The sequence below is a fragment of the Microcaecilia unicolor genome, chromosome 1 (genome assembly GCF_901765095.1).
Source record: "Microcaecilia unicolor chromosome 1, aMicUni1.1, whole genome shotgun sequence".
NCBI classification, from domain to species: Eukaryota; Metazoa; Chordata; class Amphibia; order Gymnophiona; family Siphonopidae; genus Microcaecilia; species Microcaecilia unicolor.
Genome location: NC_044031.1, coordinates 723,210,484 through 723,232,216, shown reverse-complemented (window position 1 = coordinate 723,232,216; position 21,733 = coordinate 723,210,484). Strand labels below are relative to the sequence as shown.

The 21,733-nt window shown below is 42.0% G+C and overlaps 1 protein-coding gene across 4 annotated transcripts in view; it reads left to right on the top strand.

Moving 5' to 3' along the window:
* The window catches only part of USP8 (ubiquitin specific peptidase 8), a 121,545-nt gene that overhangs the window by 16,239 nt on the left and 83,573 nt on the right, over positions 1–21,733 (top strand). For all 4 annotated transcript variants that reach the window (XM_030189597.1, XM_030189596.1, XM_030189595.1 and 1 more), the window contains 2 exons: positions 5,346–5,496; positions 18,005–18,053. In XM_030189597.1, the coding sequence (XP_030045457.1) occupies positions 5,346–5,496; positions 18,005–18,053 (200 nt within the window). The remainder of the gene's footprint in view (positions 1–5,345; positions 5,497–18,004; positions 18,054–21,733) is intronic.

Sequence of the window (21,733 nt, the reverse complement as noted above, 5' to 3'; positions counted from 1 at the left end):
CCATTATAAACCATAAAGCTGTATTTCTCTGTTTATTACCCTCCTCTCACTTACCAACACCCATCCTGTTAGAATATCAATGAAATGCTTTGATGTCCCCATGCATACCCCCACCCTTCCACTCTGTCAGACTGTCAAAGTAATGCTTTGATGTTTCTCTTATATATACTATCTGCTAACACATTTGCTTATTTCCGATCTGACGAAGAAGGGCAACCTTCGAAAGCTAATCAAGAAATGTATTAAGTTATGTCCAATAAAAAAGGTATCATCTTATTTTCTTTTCCATGTTTTATTTTGTTTGATTTCTATTGATAACCTTTAAGAGTGGACTAACACGGCTATCACACCTCTCTACTTGACCAAGGAGTGAATGTTCAAACTTCAGACTCAGGTGTGCAGTCTGTTGGGATTGTCCTGCCTTCGAGCTTGGGACTATGTCCAAGTTCTGGGCTCAATGGCAGCCACTTTGGAAGTGGTGCGGTGGGCAAGGGCACACACGCAGCCTCTCCAGCTCTAGCTTCTGAGTAGGTCGCTTGTCTCCCTGGAGTTTCTGTGGCTGCCCAAGGCATGCCAGAGCGTGAGCTGGTGGATCTGCAACCCTGCTTGTGGAAGGGTATACCTTTGGCAACTCTGCAGTGGGTGGTGGGTGTCACGGATGCCAGCCTGTTGTTTTCATTGGCATGCTCAGGGGCTCTGGACATCGCAGGAGGTGGCGTGTCTGATCAACCTTCTGGAGCTTCAGGTGGTCCTAAGTGCCTTACTAGCCTTTCAGACTTGCCTGGTGAACAAGCCTGTTCGAGTGCTGTCGGACAACATGACTGCTGTGGCGTATATCAACTGACAGGAGTTGGACGAGCCCTGGTGGCTGAGGTGGCTCACCTTTTGGAGTAGGACATGTCCCACATTCCTCTGCTGTTGGTGGCTCACATTGCGGGTTAGTGTAACGTGAACGCAGATTTTCTCAGCCATCATCTTTTGGATCCAGTGGAGTAGGAGGTGTCAAAGACAGTGTTTCGTCGGATTTGCTGCAAATGTGGAACTTAGAGATGGATCTGATGGCGTCCCATCAAAATGCGAAGGTGCCATGGTTTTTCAGTCATCGATGGGAGGCCGGCTCAGCAGGACTGGACGCTCTTCTTCAAACCTGGCCAGAGGAGGTTCTCCTTTTTCCTATTCCTCCGTGGCCACTGATCGGCCGGGTAATTCTCAGGATCACAGGTCATTGAGGGCGGATAGTTGTGGTTGCCCCGGATTGGCCTCAACGCCCGTGGTACTCGGATCTGGTATGCCTTCTAGTGGCTCCTCCGTCTCAATGCCATCTCACCCGATCTTCTCGTCCAGGGACCAGTTCAAATGGAGAATCCCTCCTGCTTTGGTCTTACGACTTGGCTGTTGAGCAGTCACGGTTGAGGAGGAAGGGCTATTCCAAAGTGGTGATTGCAACCTTGCTACACGCTCACAAGCGGTCCACATCTTATGCTCTGGTATGGTACACCTTTGAAGCTTGGTGTGAGTCTCAAGCTTGGTCGCCATTCCAGGGCTCTGTGCCTCAGCTGCTGGCCTTTCTGCAGGAGGGGTTGCACAAGCGCCATGCTTATAATTCCATTCAGGTACAGGTATCTGCTTTCGCCTGTTTCCGGGGGTGGGTGTCGAGGTCTTTAGCCTCGCATCCCGATGTGGGCTATTCTTGAGGGGGGTTCTACATCTTCACCCTTCTCTATGACGACCTTGTCCTCCTTGGAGCCTTAATCTTGTTCTCTGGGCCTTGCAGAGAGCGCCTTTTGTGCCTTTGCTTCTGTCAAGGGCCTTACCCTAAAAGTGGTGTTTTTGGTGGTTATCTTGTGGGCCTGCCAGGTTTCTGAGATTCAGACCTTGTCCTGTTGAGACCCTTTTCAGGTTTCCGAGGCTGAAGTTACCTAGCGTACGGTGCCTTCATTTTTGCCTAAAGTAGTTTTGACGTTTCATCTCAATCAACCTCTCTTCCTTCCTTTCGGGAGGAAGATTATCCTAAGGAATACGTGACGCTATGCCTTCTGGATATTCGGAGGGCTCTCCTCGGATATTTGCGAGTTTCCGTTGATTTCAGGTGTTCGGGTCATCTCTTTGTCCTCCTTGTTGGCTTCCATAGAGGAGATGCGGCGTCGAAGGCGACAATTTCTCATTGGATCAAGGAGGCCATTGTATTCGCATACCTGTTGCTGGGTCGCATTCCGCCAGAGGCGCTGAAGGTGCATTCCACGAGGTTGCAGTCGGCTTTGTGGGCTGAAACGGGGGGTTCTGTCTCTGGATGAGATCTGTTGGGCAACTACTTGGGCTTCCCTTCACGTTTTTGCTAAGCATTTCAGGGGGATGTGGCCGGTTGGTCTGATACTTCCTTTGGAGTGACGGTGTTGTCCAGGGGTGCGGCGGTGGCCCACCCTCCTTAGGGATTGCTTTGGTATATCCAACCAGTTCCGGGATTCATCTGCTGCTGAAGCTAGGGAAGGTAAAATTATGATTTACCTGCAGATAGTTTTCTTCCCTTTACTAGCAGCAGATGAATCCAGGATACCTCCTGTTTTTCTCCATGTTGCTGTTTTTTCTGAACTGTGTTTTTTGTGGTAAAAGAAGAAAAATAAGAGAAGAAATAAGTTCAAGAATAAGATTGTAGATGTGTAAGCAGTTAGGCCAGTTGTTTCCTGTTTGGTTCTTTGGTGAGGAATAGAGAATGACACGGGAATGGGGACCTGTGCTAAACCATGGTAAATCCACAGTAAAAAAAAAAAAAAATTGCCAAGGTTTACCGCAGGTGCAGGAGCAAAACGTTTTAACATCCTGCAGTAGTGGTAAAAATTTTGCTCCCACAGTAAAAAATAAAAACTGTGATTACTGCAGGTTCAGCGTCTCCTCTCTCCCTCCTTCCTTCCTTTGTTCTTCCCTCCCTCCCTGTCGTGACACTAAAGACATTCCCCATAGGTCTGCTCTGGGGCCTTCCCTCATCTGCAGACTCCCGTCTTCTGATGCAACTTCCTGTTTTGCAAAACAGGAAGTTAAGCAGAAGGTAAATAATGTTGGTTGTAGAGGTCAAGCTGTAAAATTATGGTAATCAGAACTAGTAGAAATCTTATTTTCTGCAATGCTTTCATGAAGGATTTGTTTTTGTTGTGAACATTACAAATATATCACATGGAACAAAAAAAATTCCATTAAATCTACAACTTAATATAGAGCTTTTATTCACCACTTGTTCCCCTCTCTTCCTGAACTCATTTTATTAAGAAACATCATTCCATTTAATACTTTTATGTTTCAACGATTTTTATTGATGACTTGTCAAATCACAGAAATTATAAAACCAATTGGGACTATTTAAAGCATATTCCAGTAACACTACCATAATCAGTCCAATACTTTGCAAAACATCATCAATTTTGAACTGACAAAACCTCCTCCCATTCCCCCCAGCTCTCATTAGGAAATAACAATTTTACTGATAACCAAAAACCATTTAATACTTTTAAAGTTGCTTTGTCTATAAAACATGTAAATGAAATATGAACAGTTTAATATCATTAATAACAGTACTGAAGTTTTCCTCCCCCCTTCAGTATCCTCCTTCCCCCTTTTCCTTCCCCCAATGAAGAACTTCTTTAAAGTTTCATTCAACCATACTTCTGAACCATTCTTAGCCAGAGAGACTTCTTAGTCTTTCTGGCTAAAAGAATGGGCCAGAAATATTGTACAATTGTACAGAATATTTTTTTTTAATATACTTTAATAAAATGATTTAAATATAAAATCCTGTTTGCAGTGGCGTTCCTAGGGGGGCTGGCACCCGGGGCGGATCGCCGATTCGCCCCGCCCCCTGGGTGCACGCTGCTGGGGGGGTGCCGCGTGCGCCTGTCTTCCGTTGTTCCATGCTTCTTCTCTGCCCTGGAACAGGAAGTAACCTGTACCGGGGCAGATAAGAAGCATGGAACAACGGAGGGCAGGCGCGCGCGGCACCCCCCTGGCGGCGTGCACCCGGGGCGGATCGCTCCCCCTCCCCCAGGAACGCCACTGCCTGTTTGAAGCTTCTACGGATGGGATAACAGAGCTGATGGGGACAAACTTTGTTTGCGGGGCAAACAGGGACGGGGACAAACTTTGTCCCTGCATCTTTTTCTAGTGAGGAAGGCTTTTATAGCCTGTGGTTTGATATTTCTACTTTGTTATGGGACATATACTGGTTGAAGGAGGAGCTGGCTGTCTGGTATCATTTCCTTCAACTTTGTAATCTCTATCTCCACCTGCTGGTAAATGGACGTAACCTACCAGTTTCTGGATTCATCTGGTGCTAGTAAAGGAAAGAAAATTACCTGCAGGTAAGTCATAATTTTACCATGCTATCAGTGGCCCAGAAAGATTTGTTAGTGGTACAAAGTTTTGTGTTCCTCTTATGCATAAGCTTGGTACAAAACTGTTAGTACTCTAACATTTATATGTCATCTTTCCAAAAGCTCAAGATGGCATGTAGTATAAAAAAAATTAATATAATCTATAAGATTTGAATTTTTTTCTTTTTAACAGATTGTTCACCACTGTTCTAATAAAACAATTGGAAGGAGAGAACTCGCAGAATATTGTCAACTAAACTTTTACACAAAGCTGAATTTAGAGAAAAATATTAGTGAATCTGTTTATTTGGCTTATGTGCTTATATGTTGGAGTTGAATTAGTACTCTTTGGAAACTCATGAGTAATTTAAAAGCTTAAAAAGGATTAACCCAGTGGTTCCCAAACCTGGATCTGGAGGCACCCCAGCCAGTCATGTTGTTGGGTTGCCCGCAATGAATATTCATGAGAGAGATTTACATTCACTACCTCCACTACATGCAAATCTTTCTCATGAATATTCATTGTGGGTATCCTGAAAACCTGACTGGCTGGGGTGCCTCCAGGACCAGGTTTGGGAACCACTGGAGTAACCAATGAAATTTTATATCTGGTGAGCGATTGTGGCAGGATTAGTGGCTGTGTGTTTGTGATTTTAGTCTCTGCCCTCTGGATAGCATCCCAACTACTATCAGTTCTCATCTCCTAGTCCCCAGCCCTTTCCCTTTTTCCCTCCATGGGCAATTACATCCACCAATAAACCTCTTCACCTATTTAAATTTCACACGGAAACTTCGAGCTGTTTCTGATCTAAACATAAAGTAAATAAATGTGAGAGACTCCTTATTTTTTAGACAAAGATGATTTGAATCAAGAATGTATATAAAAGTTGCAGACATGGACATTAGCCATGGTTGTAGCCTTGATTAGTGCTTCTGTGGATATGTTTCAAATTTATATTAGTTCACTCCTTTTCTGTGTCTTTTCAGATATGAAGAGGCTGAAGTTCGGAAAAGGCTTGAGGAAAAAGAGAGATTGGAAGAGCAGCAGCGGAAGAAGCAGGTAGCAGCAAAAAAGGATGGACATATGTCAAAGAAGTTATCAGGAGACATACAAGATTCCAAAGAAAAAACTCAAGAGGTATTCTAAGTTGACTTATAAAATTCATATACAATGTGAGGGTTTTGTTTTGTTTTTCTTGCAGCCTCAAGAAACAAAATCATGGCCAACCCTTATTTCCAAAATATCTGATGACCAAATATGTGGAGAAAAATTTTGTCAGTTATAAAATTAAAGAAGAAATTCTTTGTGTCACAATTGCCAATTTATCAAAAATGAACTTTTTTTTTCAAGTTTAAAATTGTGAAATCACAAAACATAAAAATGAGTAATCTCTTAAGATCCCAAACATGTCCAGACAGCAGCTTTAGTTTCAGCAAAAAACTTTCATTAGGGTAACTCATTGCCACTGTTGGATAAGTAGCAAGGTTGTTTCATCAAACCATTCAGAAAAGCTCAAAGCTAAAAGTGAAACATAAGGTAACTCACCAGTAGTTGAAAAGGTAACTCACCAGTAGTTGAAAATAATGCAGAGCTGCTTTTTTTGGTCCTAATGTAACGTCATGGAGCTGCGGATGTTGCTGCCTCTCTCAAATTTCTTTTGGGGTCTGTAAACTTCATGATGCTATAAGTCCACCCACTTTAACCACAACAGTCTTATTATTCTCCTAACCATATAACTCACAAGAGTAAACCTATGAAAACAGCACCTACTCTAATTCTAAGTAGGCAGACAATCCAGAATATGTCCCATGTCTAAACATTGTGCACATGCGTATGCCCTGTGTGTGACAAGTTGGCCAACCTAAATGCCAAGGAAAGAGATCCTCTGCTTAACTAACTGCCTTCTAAATACAACTGCCATCTTTTCAGACTAACACCCACTTTCAACTGCCTTTCTCTTGCACTTATCTAGAATTTAGCTGGTTAAAATGTATCTGCTCACCTGGTAAATGTTCAAGGTATTTGATGTATCTTAAGTCCTTAGTTAGCTAGATCACTTTGAAAATGTACCCCTCTGTATTCATCAACACTATGTGAAGACTATTTTGGATCCAGATTGAAATATTACTTTTAGAATAATCTCATATTGAATACTTAGATGATGGTTAGTGTGGTTTAATGCTGAGGTGTAAGAGGCAATGAAAGCCAAAAGGGCATTCTTCAGAAAATGGAAAATAGACCCCATTGAGGAACATAGGGATGAGCCTAAGTACTACAACTTAGATGTAAAACAGTGCCAAGAGGGACTTTAATATTAGTTTTTGCCTACAGCAAATTTCTTTTCAGTTTCAAGTTCATTTGATGTAAAAAGCCTGTAAGGGAGTGTCAGTTGGATCTCTAAATAACCAAGGATAAAGATTTCTCAGGGTAGATAAGGTAGTAACAGAAAAACTAAATGAATTCTTTGCCTGAGCCTTTTACTGAGGAGGATGTTGGCATCATACCCACACTGGAAACCTTATTGAACAGTGATGGTTTGGAGCATCGAAAGGAATTGGCGATATATCTGGAAGATGTAATAGAGCACACATTGACAGACTAACCCCAGAGTTCTGAAAGAGCTCACATATGGTACTGTTAATGTGTAACCTGTCATATTTTTTTTTTTTTAATGACTGCAGGACCCAAGTGCTGGAGGATGGTCAATACTGATTTTTAGAAAAGGGCTTAAGGGGTGATTGAGGAAACTATAGACCAATGACCCTGACATCTGTGCTAGGCAGAATGGTAGATGCTATTCTTAAAAAAAAATCTGACCATATAGATAGACGTGGCTTAATGGATATGAGTTGGCATGATTTCGGCAAAGTAAACTGTTGCTTTACTAGTTTATTAGCATTTTTTTGAAGTGTTAAATATATGAACAAAATTAACTGGTTGATTTATATAGTGTTTTGGATTTTCAGGTGACAATCTGGCAACGTCCCTTATGAGAGAGTCCTCGGGGAAATGTAGGAGACAATACCCTATTATGGCAGGAAATAGAGTGTAGGGTTAAAGGGTCTGTAGTAAAGTACCCCATGGGTCTGTATTGTGCTGTTTAACACAGAGATAATGTAGAAAAAGGAGCAGTGAGTGACGTGATCAAATTTGCTGATGACACAAAATTATTCAAAGCCATTTAAAGTTGCAGAGGACTGGAAGAATTTCAGATCTTGTGCGCCTAGGAGACTGGCTATCTAAATGACAGATGAAACTTACATGAACATGTGCAAATGTATACATATAGAGAAAATTAATCTCGACTACAGCTACAAAATGTTGATCCTGAGTTAGGAGTAACGGTAAATGATGGCAAAGACTGGCACAGTCCATCCAGTCTGCCCAATAAGTTAGAGCTGCAGCCACCACTCTCTGCAGGTTACAGTCATTCATGATTAAACACGGGATAGCAATTTGCCACCATGCCACCACATACAGTCAGTCAAATATGACGCAGTCTTTGAACAACATGAGGGGCATTTTCAGTATGACGTCCAAATCCGATTTTGGTTGTTTTGCAAAAGTCCAAAACTCCAGTGCCAAACATGGTTATTTTTGAACCAGAAAAACATCTATCTTTTTGGTTTGAAAATTGCCCTATTTTAGACTGTTTTGTGCTCAATGAGCCTTTCTTTTAAGGGCCATTTTCAAACAAAAAAAGTCAAAGGGAAAAATGCACAAAAATAAGCCATTGGTATGTCTGGGGGCTAGCAGTCTTACTAGACTGGCCACACAGACATCCCAGCAGAGCAGTGGGGCAGCCTAGGGGGCACTGCAGTGAACTTCACATAAAATGTCACAAGTACACATCACATCATAACCTTGTATTGTATGGTGAGCCCTCCAGGAATAGCAAAAAATGTACTGTACCCAAGGTACACCACTACAATAGCCCTTATGCCTGCAGGTGTCACCTGTTATGTGGGTTCGTTAGTTATTTTGTGTGTTTTGGGGCGCTTACATTTTCTACTACAAGTGCACCAGTTAGAATGGGGTATGGGCCTGGGTCCCTTTCTCTACAGTCCACTGCACTGACCACTAGGCTACTCTAGGGACCTGCTTGCTACTCTGTCATATAACCACTGTCACTTTCACCTCTTGGGGGGGGGGAGGGGAAAGAGTGGAAGGTGGTCAGTGACCACTGGGGGGTTAAGGGGAGGTCATGCTTTTATTCCCCCAGTGGTCAGTTTGGGCACCCTTTTGGCACTTAGTCGTTATTGAAACAGGTCTAGCCAAAAAAAATTCTATTTTTTTGTCTTGTACATTTTTATAATGCTCCATTATCACAGAAAAACATCAAAATTGTAAGCTTACCCTAGTCCCACCCAAAATACGTCTCCAACTCTCACCCCCTTGAAATTTTGCATAGAAAAATGTCCTAAAAAGTTTTGAGTTTTGAAAATAGTGATTTGGACTTATTTTGCAAAAAAAAAAGTCCATCTGCTGCTTTGTGCCATTTTTTTGGATGTTTTTCTGTTTTGAAAATGACCCCGCTATATGTGTAAACTAACAATATTAACAGTATAACTTGCTAATTTCAACATTGAGATGTCTTTCCCTCCTTCCTGGAGATGCACAGCACCCTCACTCATAACATATATTGAAGTGATATAAAATATGTGTACTTGATTTTCATCTTTTTTTTTTTTTTTTTTTTGCCATTTATGGGACATGGACCATAGACGTCTGCCCAGCACTGACCTTAGTTCCCAACGTCTGGAGTTGTCTAATAAGCACCTCATCATAACATCTCCACAGCTGTGTTTTGATTCCATCCTCTCTCTGTTTAGGGATCCTCTGTTTTATACTGTGCATTTTTTAATTATACCATGCACTTTTTGAGTAATTACTCAGGAAAAAAGATATTTGTGTCATGATGGATAATTCATTGAAATTTTCAATCCTCAGTATCAATAGCTAGTGGTAGGTTCACAGGCACATACACATTTTGTAGAAGATTGTATTTGGAAGACCAAGTATAATGTTGTTGGGCTTATTGAAAGTATAATTTTTTTACACATTTTGAATAAAATGTAATCTCAACAAGTGGAGAAAGCATGATATTCTTTCCAACCCCTCTGAGGATGTTATAATGCCGTTGTATCGCTCCATGGTGCGACCGCACCTTGAGTGTTGTGTTCGATTCTGGTTGCCGCATCTCAAGAAAGATATAGTAGAATTGGAAAAGGTGCACTGAAGGGCGACTAAAATGATAGCAGGGATGAGACGACTTCCCCATGAAGAAAGACTAAGGAGGCTAGGGCTTTTCAGCTTGGAGAAGAGACGGCTGAGGGGAGACATGATAGAGGTATATAAAATAATGAGTGGAGTGGAACAGGTGGATGTGAGGCGTCTGTTCACGCTTTCCAAAAATACTAGGACTAGGGGGCATGCGATGAAACTACAGTGTAGTAAATTTAAAACAAATCGGAGAAACGTTTTCTTCACCCAACGCGTAATTAAACTCTGGAATTTGTTGCCGGAGAGCGTGGTGAAGGCAGTTAGCTTAGCAGAGTTTAAAAAGGGGTTGGACGGTTTCCTAAAGGACAAGTCCATAAACTGCTACTAAATGGACTTGGGAAAAATCCACAGTTCCAGGAATAACATGTATAGAATGTTTGTACGTTTGGGAAGCTTGCCAGGTGCCTTTGGCCTGGATTGGCCGCTGTCGTGGACAGGATGCTGGGCTCGATGGACCCTTGGTCTTTTCCCAGTATGGCATTACTTATGTACTTATGTAACCTCACCAGCCTTTGTTTCGAGGCCATGACAGCCGCCCAATACCGTAGCCAAAGAAGGCGGCGGACTGAAACCGCCACAGACATCTGTTTAGCTGAAACTCTGACCAGATCATAAAGGGCATCAGCCAAAATGGACACGGCAGACTCCATCCACAGGCCAACCTCAGAGAGGGAACCCGCACCACCCTCGGGCTAATCAATCGCCTGCTGTAACCAGGAAAGGCAGGCCCGGGCTGCGTAGGAACTGCAAATAGCCACCCGTAAGGAAAGGCCCGAGATTTCAAAGGACTGCTTCAGCGTGGACTCTAGTCCATAAACCGCTACTAAATGGACTTGGGAAAAATCCACAATTCCAGGAATAACATGTATAGAATGTTTGTACATTTTTTGGAAGCTTGCCAGGTGCCCTTGGCCTGGATTGGCCGCTGTCATGGACAGGATGCTGGGCTCGCTGGCCCCTTGGTCTTTTCCCAGTGTGGTATTACTTATGTACTTATGTGTGTGTGTGTGTGTATCTCTGTTCTGTGGTGGTGGTGTAGCTGGGGTTGATTGAAGTAGTTTGCGGGAGATGTTTTTTTTGGGGGGTGGGGTGTTGGGGCAGTTGGGGGGTGGCAGTTTGCAGTGTGTTGGGGCAGTTGGGTGGGGGTTGTTGGGTAGTGCAGAGATTTTTAGTGATGGTAAGAAAACTTCCTACAAGGTTTTCCTTCTGATGCTTCACTAACAGTCTTGACCCTTTTCGCTGCCCTCCAAATGCCATACTTCAACATTTGCCATATTTTCTGGCTTGGACTACAGATATCCTCTGTAAGAAAAATCTTAGTGTTCTTTAGATCAATTTCTAGCTTCCAGTGTTTCTAAACTCATGAGAAGCATGCCTCGTGAAATCACTAATCCAGAAGCCTCCAGACTTATGGAACTTAAATGTTGTACATTCATTTCTTATGAAAACATCTGAGTCAACGGAATCTTGATTTCTGAAGCACCTAATGTGGGAAATGCTTTTGCTGCTGCTACTACTACTACTACTACTGCTTATCACTTCTATAGCGCTACAAGGCATACGCAGCGCTGTACACCATACATGAAAATGACAGTCCCTGCTGAAAGAGCAGTAGCAATCTCTTCGGTTAGAAGAATTGGTGAACTTCAAGTCTTAATCATATATTCATTTCATTATGTATGAAATTTATAACCTGCATCATCTGCAGTTCTGAGTTGATAACATTTGTTCATGTATTCATTTTATTAATTTATGTTTAAATCATCTTCATTAATTGCAATCATTCAAAAAGTGATACAAGTCATAGCCTCCAGAAACTAGTGAAAGTAGAACATAGATATTATTTATGATTCATAACAGCCCTACCCCCCACCCACCTCTCCCCCCAATCAATATCCCGAACTGCCAGTTAACATGAGTGGCCACTGTGAGGAGGAGTATGATCCACTGCCAAAGTGAAGCTTAAAAAACAAAACAAAAACACAATTATGGCTGGTTAAGAAGTCTGCTGCATGCAGTTGGTTGTTAGCTTGCCCAAAAATGCTTCCATGATCATTGGAAACGTATTCCGCCCTTGAGGAAATATCCTTGACCTCAAAACATTCCAATTTAAGTAAATCATTCAAATGGGTGTGCCACATTGCAAAAGCGGGCGCAAAGGGCTCTCGCCAACACAGCAGAATAACTATTTTCCCCAACTACAATTGCTCTTTGAAGGAATTGTTTAAAACCTGGGGGAAGCGAATGGTGGTACACATCAGAAAACACCAAGGGATGCAAAGGTACCCAGTGTCCCCATTGTACATGTACCATAGACAATAATTGGGACCAGAAATTTGTGATAAGGGGGCATGTCCAAAAACATGTGAATTAAAGTGGCAAGATCATAGTTACATTTTGGGCACTCCCATGTTAAGCCAAATGAGGCTCAAAATGCTCTGTAGGGAGATATGTATAGTCGTAGAGCAAATTTGTATTGCAATTCCCAAAAACAAACAAAAGGAGAGTAATGTTGGATTCCCATTTTTTGAGCTGATCTACAGTCATCTTCACAGCCAGTTCCACAGGCCAAGTATTAGCTATTTTACTGTAATCTAGGTTCTCAGTACAGTCTCTAAAAGATAACTGTGATGATAGTACCAAGGGTACCACAGTTTGAGGTACCAGTGTAAATTTTGTATTGAGTGTCTTGCACATCTTCACTGAGATTAGCCCCATCCTAATGTGGTGACTTGATGCAATTGTAAATACACAAAGAAATCCGAGAGTGACAGTTCTTGCTGTAATTCAACGAATGGTTTCAGCTTACCCTCATCATTTTAAGAGTTGAAACAGATAATGTATTCCTAAATTCCTCCAACGTGCAAAACAGGGGAAGTCGTGCCCGCAGAGAAATCAGGATTGCGAAAGATGGCCAAATAAGGTGTGGCTGCAGAAGAAAAATAGACGTTTGCACAAACACCTCCAGGCTGCTCTCGCTGAAAGTAGAAGTGGATTATGATGCAACACCGGAGTCTCTGCTTGGAATAGTGTGTACAAGCAACTGGTATGTGTCGTGGGAGAGAGAGAAGACTCTTAAGTGAGTAGCTGAGAATGTTTGCGTCCCTGTAAGCCAGTTATGAATATATCTCATGGAATAAGCTATAGTTATCTTATATTGAGGAGCCCCAAGCTCCCATGGGCCCGAGGTTTCTGTACTACAAATATAGGAAGTCTGGGGCGCCTTCCCTTCCAAAGAAAACACTGAAGTGCTTTATTCAACAAATGCTTCTCCTGTCTCTTCAAAAACAAAGATAACATCTGAAACACGTAGTGCCAGTGGGGAACCAACATCATATTAAACAAGGAAATGTGTCCCAGCAAGGAAAGAGGATAAGCATCTCAGAGTTGCAACAGACGTTTGGTCTCAGCTAACAAGGAGAGCACGTTATTGTTATAGAGCCTGGAAAGATCAGCTGGAATGTAAATCCCCAAATATTTTACCTGCTGAGGAGCCCTTTCAATGGAAAGTTCCCCACCCATTCATTTTGAAGAGTTGAAGGCAGTGGGAGTGCCAAAGATTTGGTTTAAGTTCCAAGTTGAAATTCTGAAAGTGTCCCATATTGAGCAATCACATGGAGTAATTGTAAGAGGGAGCATTGAGGCTCATCCAGAATTAAAAGTAAATCATTCGCGTACTATAGCACCTTGAGGGGAGTAGCCCTGGACTTTCGCACCACGTATTCCTTCTGTCGCCAATATCATACACAAAAGGGGCTCTAAAGCTATAAGGAACAATAACGGGGATAAAGGACAACCTTGTTGGGTACTTCGACCGATAGGAAAATCCTCTGCTTTGGTGCCATTCACTAGCAATGCTGCTCGGGGAGAAGAATACATTATTAAGATTGCCTGCAAATATCATCCCTGGAGGCCAACCCAGCACAGAGTGGTGAACAAAAAGAGCCAAAGGACACATTCAGATGCACGTTCTGCATCTAGGCACGCCACCAGGTAGGAAGCACCCATTGCACGGCTCTGTACCATCATCGGTAATAGTTTGCAGACATTGACCACCAACTGGCGCCCCCTCACAAAGCCGCTCTGATCGTCTGCTATCAATTGGGGTAGTAGAGGCACCAGACGATCTGCCAGAACCCGCGACAAGTTTCACATTGACATTTTATCAGGGAAATTGGTTGGTAAAACCCCAGCTGGGTGGGTTCTCGCACAGGTTTCGTTGTGAGACTAATAAGGGCAGTGTTAGCATAAAGAGGAAATCCACTATCTTCCACCACAATGTTATAAAAATCTAACAATGGGCCCAGAAGTTGGTTTTGTAAAATTCGCCCATAAACCCATCTGAACCGGGTTCAGAAAAAAGTTTTAAAGTGCGAATGACCCGTTGTAATTCTTTTGCAGACAATGGCTGATTGAGAGACTCCACCGCCTCTGTTGAGACTGAGAGGCGCACAGGGGTCAGAGTCCTAAGGGGATCGGAACGATCTAGTTCCAGGTCATAGACCAGGTTCATATCACAGCCATTATCACCAACATACTCGAATATTGCTGACAAAGGGAAAGTAAAAGTGGGTAAAAGGTATGATCTGACGTAACTGGAGCATAAACAGCAACCAACACAATGTCCTGACCCTGCAGATGGATTCTAAGCCCCAGATATTGACCCTCACAGTCTTTAAATAATAATTTGGTCTGGCATACCAAAGATTTATGCAGCAGCACTGCTACACACCCTCCCCCCTCCTGATCCCTCGTTGCCGGTGAGCACCCCCCCCCCCCCACCTGCTCTGTAATTTAAGGTGCTTTTCTGTTGAAAGCCTAGTTTTCTGCAGACACACTACATCTGCTTTGTCTTTTCAAAGCTGATAGTATTTTGGTTCTCTTGACAGGAGGTAATCCCACATACGTTCCATGAGACAATGCGAATTGGGCATCCTAAGGGCTTAGCCAGAATTTAAAAGGAGGCAGAACAGAATAATAGCGTTCTCACTTACGTACCCCAAGTTGTCCAGCCTTACTGTAGAGAGGCACAATAACCTTGAAGAATTCTTATAGAGTGGCCTTCATACTGCATCATGTCTGGTTTCTTCCTGATCCCACATAGACTCTCCTTTGTGGATGTAGTTATGGGCTTTAACAAGAAGTGCATGTGGAGTAGGTGAGCTCACTCCAGACATAAAGGTCCTGCATGATCCAATAGTGCAAATTCTGTGGCTAACCAGCTTCCTAGTATGGATGACGGAACTTGCTCCCCCACAGAATCTGGTAAGCCTATAATCCTCAAATTGGCGCAGGTGTCCACCTTTGCAGTCAGCTCCTGCACTGTAGTTTTTAGCGTGGCCAAGGGCCTCCATGGAGGGGGGAGAAGCATCCTGTAGCACTGAAACCCTTTGTTCCAGCTCTCCTTTGCATTTACTCTTGTCAGCCAAAAGGGTCTCGAACCTGGAGAGTTGATCTGACAGCCGCTCCAATTTAGGTTCAAGCACTTGTTCCACAGCCGCTTTCAGCTGTGATAGTTGCTCTGCTGAAAAGGATGGCCCGCCCTGCAGTTGTGTTGCTTCCATCTTACCGTCTGCTGTTCGGGGCTTGTCCTTCTCCAGTCTAGATCCCTTGCCTGCCATTCCACGTTGCGATGCAGCTAAGTATTTATCCATTGAAGTAACACCCAGACAGGCAAAAACGAAGACGGGAAAGCAGTAATATAAGCTGTGTGATTAAGAGGGTGCAGGAGCCTCAGCATGAAAACATGTCTCACCCTCTCAGTGCATCACATGGTCTCTCATGTTATTAATTTATAACTTTCCTATGACAATTCTAAGCATCTCACTATCAAAAACATACATAATCAAATAGAAAAACAATAGAAAGCAAATAAGATGTCACGTTAATAATTAGACGTATCAGAAATTCTACAAGCTAAAACCACCCATATATTTCACAAAAGCTTCTGAAATTTGTCTTAAGCTGTTTATGAAAGTGATGGAAAGCTATTTCTTATTGCATTGAAAGTGCGAGAAAATGGCTAATTTTAGGGGCCAAAAAGGAATGTATATGTAAATGAGTAAATTGTTTCCTAGCACATCCCAATGAAGAGACAATGCAGTAAGTCTGGCTGGCTTGAGCATAAATCCTGAGCAGGCACATTTGGGATGGGGTACTTCAATTTAGATTTTCAAGCATGTGGGATTATAAAAATCATGAAAAATATCTTGAATTGTACTCGAAATTTAATTGAAAGCCAGTGCAGTTACAGTAAAACGAGTATAATATGATCCTTTATTCCTGTACCAATAATAGCTCAGGAAGCTCATCTTATATCAAATTACTTGAATCAAGATAAGAAATAGCTAAAAAGTTGAGTGACTGTCTAGAATTTAGGCTCAAGGTCATGAAGTAGCCTTCAAATGATTGTAATTTTAAAAATGCGTTGTGTATTAACTTTTAAAACTTGAGCTTTAAAACTACTTTTAAATCTAACATAATTCCCATGTAGTTAACCTCCTCTCAAATTAAAACAACATGACCAGCAAACATAATTTGTTCCAATGGGGTGTAAGTTGTAGTCGGGGATATAATTATCAGATTTTTTTTAAAGTTAATAGGTAGTCCTTTTTCCATGTGCCATTCAAGAATAGAATGAAATCCAATAATTGAACATCCAGCCCCAAGAAAAAGATGATTGAAACAATAAAAATATTATCTGCATAAATTATACAGAATTTTATCATGGTAAGGTAGTCAAGCTTACTTATTCTAAATTCTTGTCAAAGGTGGTTGCACCTATTCATCTTCTATTCTAATCCTCATCTAGCATGAGAAGCCTCTGCATGTTGTGAATGGTAAACAGTCTCTCAGTACCTTAAGAGAACAGAACTGGCAAAAAAGTCTTTGCAGATTTTCATCTCCTTTGACCTCCAGACTTGGTATTCTTGTGGCTAAGTGAATACTAGATAGTTGGCTGGCATTCTGTATTCAATTCAGGCCTCTTCAAATTGGAGCAACTGCTGCTACAATTTCTTTAATGAAATTTGCTTCATTAGAGAGCATCTGGAAAGCAAATACCCTGGTAATTGCTTCACATCTTTATTTTGCGTTACTGCGTGGACCACAGTGCTTTCAGTCAAGTAGTACTGAGCAATCTGCCTTTGTGATCTACTCAACTATTGTTTCATCATGTCAGCAAGTTCTTTTTTTTTGTTTTTTTTTTGTTTAGCTTTTAGCTCATTCCTTTTCAGTGGCAGGTTAAGGCACAAGATTTCCTTGTCCTTGGAAGGCTAGCTACCTGTGAGGCCCTTTTACAGAGTGGCAGTAAGCTCAACCGGGCTTACCGCTCTTTCGGAACTACCGCCAGCCCAGTGCAGCTGCCAGCAGTAGTCCCGCCCTGAGTGCATGCCATTTCCAGGGGAATAAACCCTGGAAATGGCTTGCACGGCGGTAATCAGGCAGCGCCGCGCTGTGCACGGTTACCACTGGGTTAGCAAGAGAGCCCTTATCACCACCTCAGTGGCTGGCAGTAAGGGCTTCCTGTCGCATGGCCACTTGGTAAGAGTTCTCTTACCGTATGGCCATGTGTGCTGGGGGCTTTCTAATCCGCTGTGGTAAAAAGGGCCTTAGCACGACGGGGAAATGGTCCCCGCCGCCAGTGCAGGGCTCTTTTTCCCACAGCTTGGTAAAAGGGCCCCGAGTAACTTGCCTAAGGTCAAAAAGAGCATCAGTGGGATCTTAACTGGTCAAATCATTAATCTACTTGTTCATTCTACTGGAACAAGCATCTAACATTCTGGAGCACTTTGAGCTTGGGACACTTGTGTGCGTAATTTGAAACTTACTAGTCAACTAGAGAAAGCAAAAGAGTTTGCTTGTAATAGGTATCCTTTATAGACAGAAGGATTAATGAGTCACACAATCCTACCTGTCTTCCTAAGAGTTGGTTCAAAGCTTTAACTTAAACTTAGTAGATCACTGGATGTGGGCAGGGCCACACATACTACTTTTACATTAACTCTGAGTTCATCCCAGTGCCCTCTGATGTCACCCACTCATCTACTTGATTAATCCTGCTATGTACAAAAAGCACTTGTTGCAGATAAGCAAATTTGCGTTGAGTGTTTTATATACTGCTTTGAGCTGTATTAAACAGGCAGTAGTTTGATAAACATCTTTATAAATTTTATTTTTTGAGTAACAAGTCATTAGATATATTTGGAATGTATGACCTAGAAATCATAAAATGGACATATATTGGTAACTCTTAGTAATCATTTTTGTTTGTCCCTGTTATTTCTGGGGTCATATTTAAGATTAAGCTATGATGACTGACATCTTTTCTGTACTGTCAAATTCTTGCTTTTATAAAACCTAGGTTAATGGTGAGAAGAAAGATTTAATGGAAAAAGATAAACCAAGGAATGGTAAGTAAAACACATTTTTTATTTTCAGTTCATAATTTTAATGGGGTTTTTTTTAAATTGTTACAGAAGTTTGCTTTTTTTTTTTTGATAGTTGACATCCTATTTTACTGTATTTACAACAGAGTTCCTTATCCTTATTGCTGTGACGTCTTTATAGGAAACTATTTGATTGAAGCTCCGTCTGGTTAAATTAGGTTAAATTGGAAACTGTTATTTAACTTTCCCAATACAAAAACAGGAGGATACTCATAAAATTTAGGACCAGCAGATTGAAAGCAAGTTGTAGAAAGGTTTTTGGGTTTTTTTTTCTATATACTGCATGTATGGAATCTGTTGCTGGAGGATGTTGTCCAAAATATATATACATAATATACATACAGTGGTGGAAATAAGTATTTGATCCCTTGCTGATTTTGTAAGTTTGCCCACTGACAAAGACATGAGCAGCCCATAATTGAAGGGTAGGTTATTGGTAACAGTGAGAGATAGCACATCACAAATTAAATCCGGAAAATCACATTGTGGAAAGTATATGAATTTATTTGCATTCTGCAGAGGGAAATAAGTATTTAATCCCTCTGGCAAACAAGACCTAATACTTGGTGGCAAAACCCTTGTTGGCAAGCACAGCGGTCAGACGTCTTCTGTAGTTGATGATGAGGTTTGCACACATGTCAGGAGGAATTTTGGTCCACTCCTCTTTGCAGATCATCTCTAAATCATTAAGAGTTCTGGGCTGTCGCTTGGCAACTCGCAGCTTCAGCTCCCTCCATAAGTTTTCAATGGGATTAAGGTCTGGTGACTGGCTAGGCCACTCCATGACCCTAATGTGCTTCTTCCTGAGCCACTCCTTTGTTGCCTTGGCTGTATGTTTTGGGTCATTGTCGTGCTGGAAGACCCAGCCACGACCCATTTTTAAGGCCCTGGCGGAGGGAAGGAGGTTGTCACTCAGAATTGTACGGTACATGGCCCCATCCATTCTCCCATTGATGCGGTGAAGTAGTCCTGTGCCCTTAGCAGAGAAACACCCCCAAAACATAACATTTCCACCTCCATGCTTGACAGTGGGGACGGTGTTCTTTGGGTCATAGGCAGCATTTCTCTTCCTCCAAACACGGCGAGTTGAGTTCATGCCAAAGAGCTCAATTTTTGTCTCATCTGACCACAGCACCTTCTCCCAATCACTCTCGGCATCATCCAGGTGTTCACTGGCAAACTTCAGACGGGCCGTCACATGTGCCTTCCGGAGCAGGGGGACCTTGCGGGCACTGCAGGATTGCAATCCGTTATGTCGTAATGTGTTACCAATGGTTTTCGTGGTGACAGTGGTCCCAGCTGCCTTGAGATCATTGACAAGTTCCCCCCTTGTAGTTGTAGGCTGATTTCTAACCTTCCTCATGATCAAGGATACCCCGCGAGGTGAGATTTTGCGTGGAGCCCCAGATCTTTGTCGATTGACAGTCATTTTGTACTTCTTCCATTTTCTTACTATGGCACCAACAGTTGTCTCCTTCTCGCCCAGCGTCTTACTGATGGTTTTGTAGCCCATTCCAGCCTTGTGCAGGTGTATGATCTTGTCCCTGACATCCTTAGACAGCTCCTTGCTCTTGGCCATTTTGTAGAGGTTAGAGTCTGACTGATTCACTGAGTCTGTGGACAGGTGTCTTTCATACAGGTGACCATTGCCGACAGCTGTCTGTCATGCAGGTAACGAGTTGATTTGGAGCATCTACCTGGTCTGTAGGGGCCAGATCTCTTACTGGTTGGTGGGGGATCAAATACTTATTTCCCTCTGCAGAATGCAAATAAATTCATATACTTTCCACAATGTGATTTTCCGGATTTAATTTGTGATGTGCTATCTCTCACTGTTACCAATAACCTACCCTTCAATTATGGGCTGCTCATGTCTTTGTCAGTGGGCAAACTTACAAAATCAGCAAGGGATCAAATACTTATTTCCACCACTGTATACATGAATGTTCATGTGGAAGGATGAGACCCCATATATATTGGGAAATTTATTGTGATCTCTATGGTGGTGGGCATATAAATGTGGTTTGGAAAAAAGCCCATCTTACCAATTAGGCAAAGTGTGAGCAATTGACTGTGGGAGATATACACAATGTGTAAATTTATCAATCTTTAGATGTCAAAATGATCAGTTTGGTAAAATGTGGTGGTCTTGGCTCACATTTAGTACACGTTGGAAGGCCATCCAATTTAGGATACATTGATTGATTGGGACTTTCTTATTTAATTTATGCATCCCAGGTTTGCCATCCAATCAACAGATTTTAGTACATTGTCTGAATGTGGCTAAACTCAGTTTGGCCTTGTTCCGGAAGACATGCTCCACTGCCCATGAAGAGCTGGTTGCAGCAAATGTGGCTGATCTATACTATGGACTGAGCAACATAAAACGTAGAGGCAAAGTTTGAAAAGGTGTTGGGTTTCCTTCTTTTAAATTCCGTATCTGAGTCTGGCTCAGGCGAGAGATTAGGTACAGGTTGGATTTTTGCTTGGGCGTGCTTTGTTTAGTTTTTTTTTACACTGGCGGATGTATTTTTCTTGATTTATGGTTAAATTATGGACTAATTTGAAATGATGAAAACAAAAAATGTGATGCACTTGGATAGTCAAATTGTAATCAAAGACAAGCTCTCTCACAGGCTCAAAATACTAAGTATTGCTTTTTAACTGATTTGAAATGATTTTTCTGTATGCTGAGATTTGCCCATATAAATAAAGTAAGCCACTAAAAGTTCTAAAAAGTTGGGGGTCCCTTAAAATTTTCTTCTTCCTAATGGTGATTTTTTTTTTTTTAAATATATTTATAACCCATACTTACCACAGCTCAAGGCGGGGAACACAAAACATACACAGTTACAATGTGCAAGATGAAAGACAGCACAATACAAAACATACATAGAGGCGTATTTTCAAAGCACTAGACTTACAAAGTTATATAATAACCTATGGAACTTACTGCTTTGAAAATGAGCACCATGGTAATTTTTTATGTTTCAACAATTTTTATTGATGACATTCAATAATAACAGTAACATTAATATGCATCCAATACAGTCGCCTTAAATTCTATCAAGTATACTTCTTTTTAGAAACCATCATCAACTTTTATGTTAATTTGTCCCTAACCCCTCATCCCCCCTCCCAACTAAACTAATCAAGAACTTCTGCCATTACACAATGATTTCCAAGGGCTTGGAATCGGATAGCCCGTCTATTGCTGACAACCATATTCAACAGCGATCGTTCTCTTTTTATTATAGCAGCTCATTACTAAAATCCCAGTTAGATTCTCCAGAAAGATTCATTACAGTTAAACTCTGCTGCCTGTGTAGGGGGTGATAATAAATATCTGAAATAAACATCTGGACCTTAGATACCTTTCCCCTTCCACTCCTCAGTCTTCTCCCATTCTCCTCCCTCCCATCCCCCCAAATCCATGCCCTGCCCTGACTTGTGCGTTCGACCCTGTTTCCTCCGGATGCCCTAAAGATGTTAGTGTGTTCCAGGTGACGTAGACCAGGCCCCCCCACCATTTCATTATCTTTCCCCTTATTCTCCTCTACCCAATCTTCCCTTTCATTAAAACGAGTTTAACACAAGGCTGTGAGCTCTGTGGGGCAAGGACTGAAGATATTTATCCCAGATAA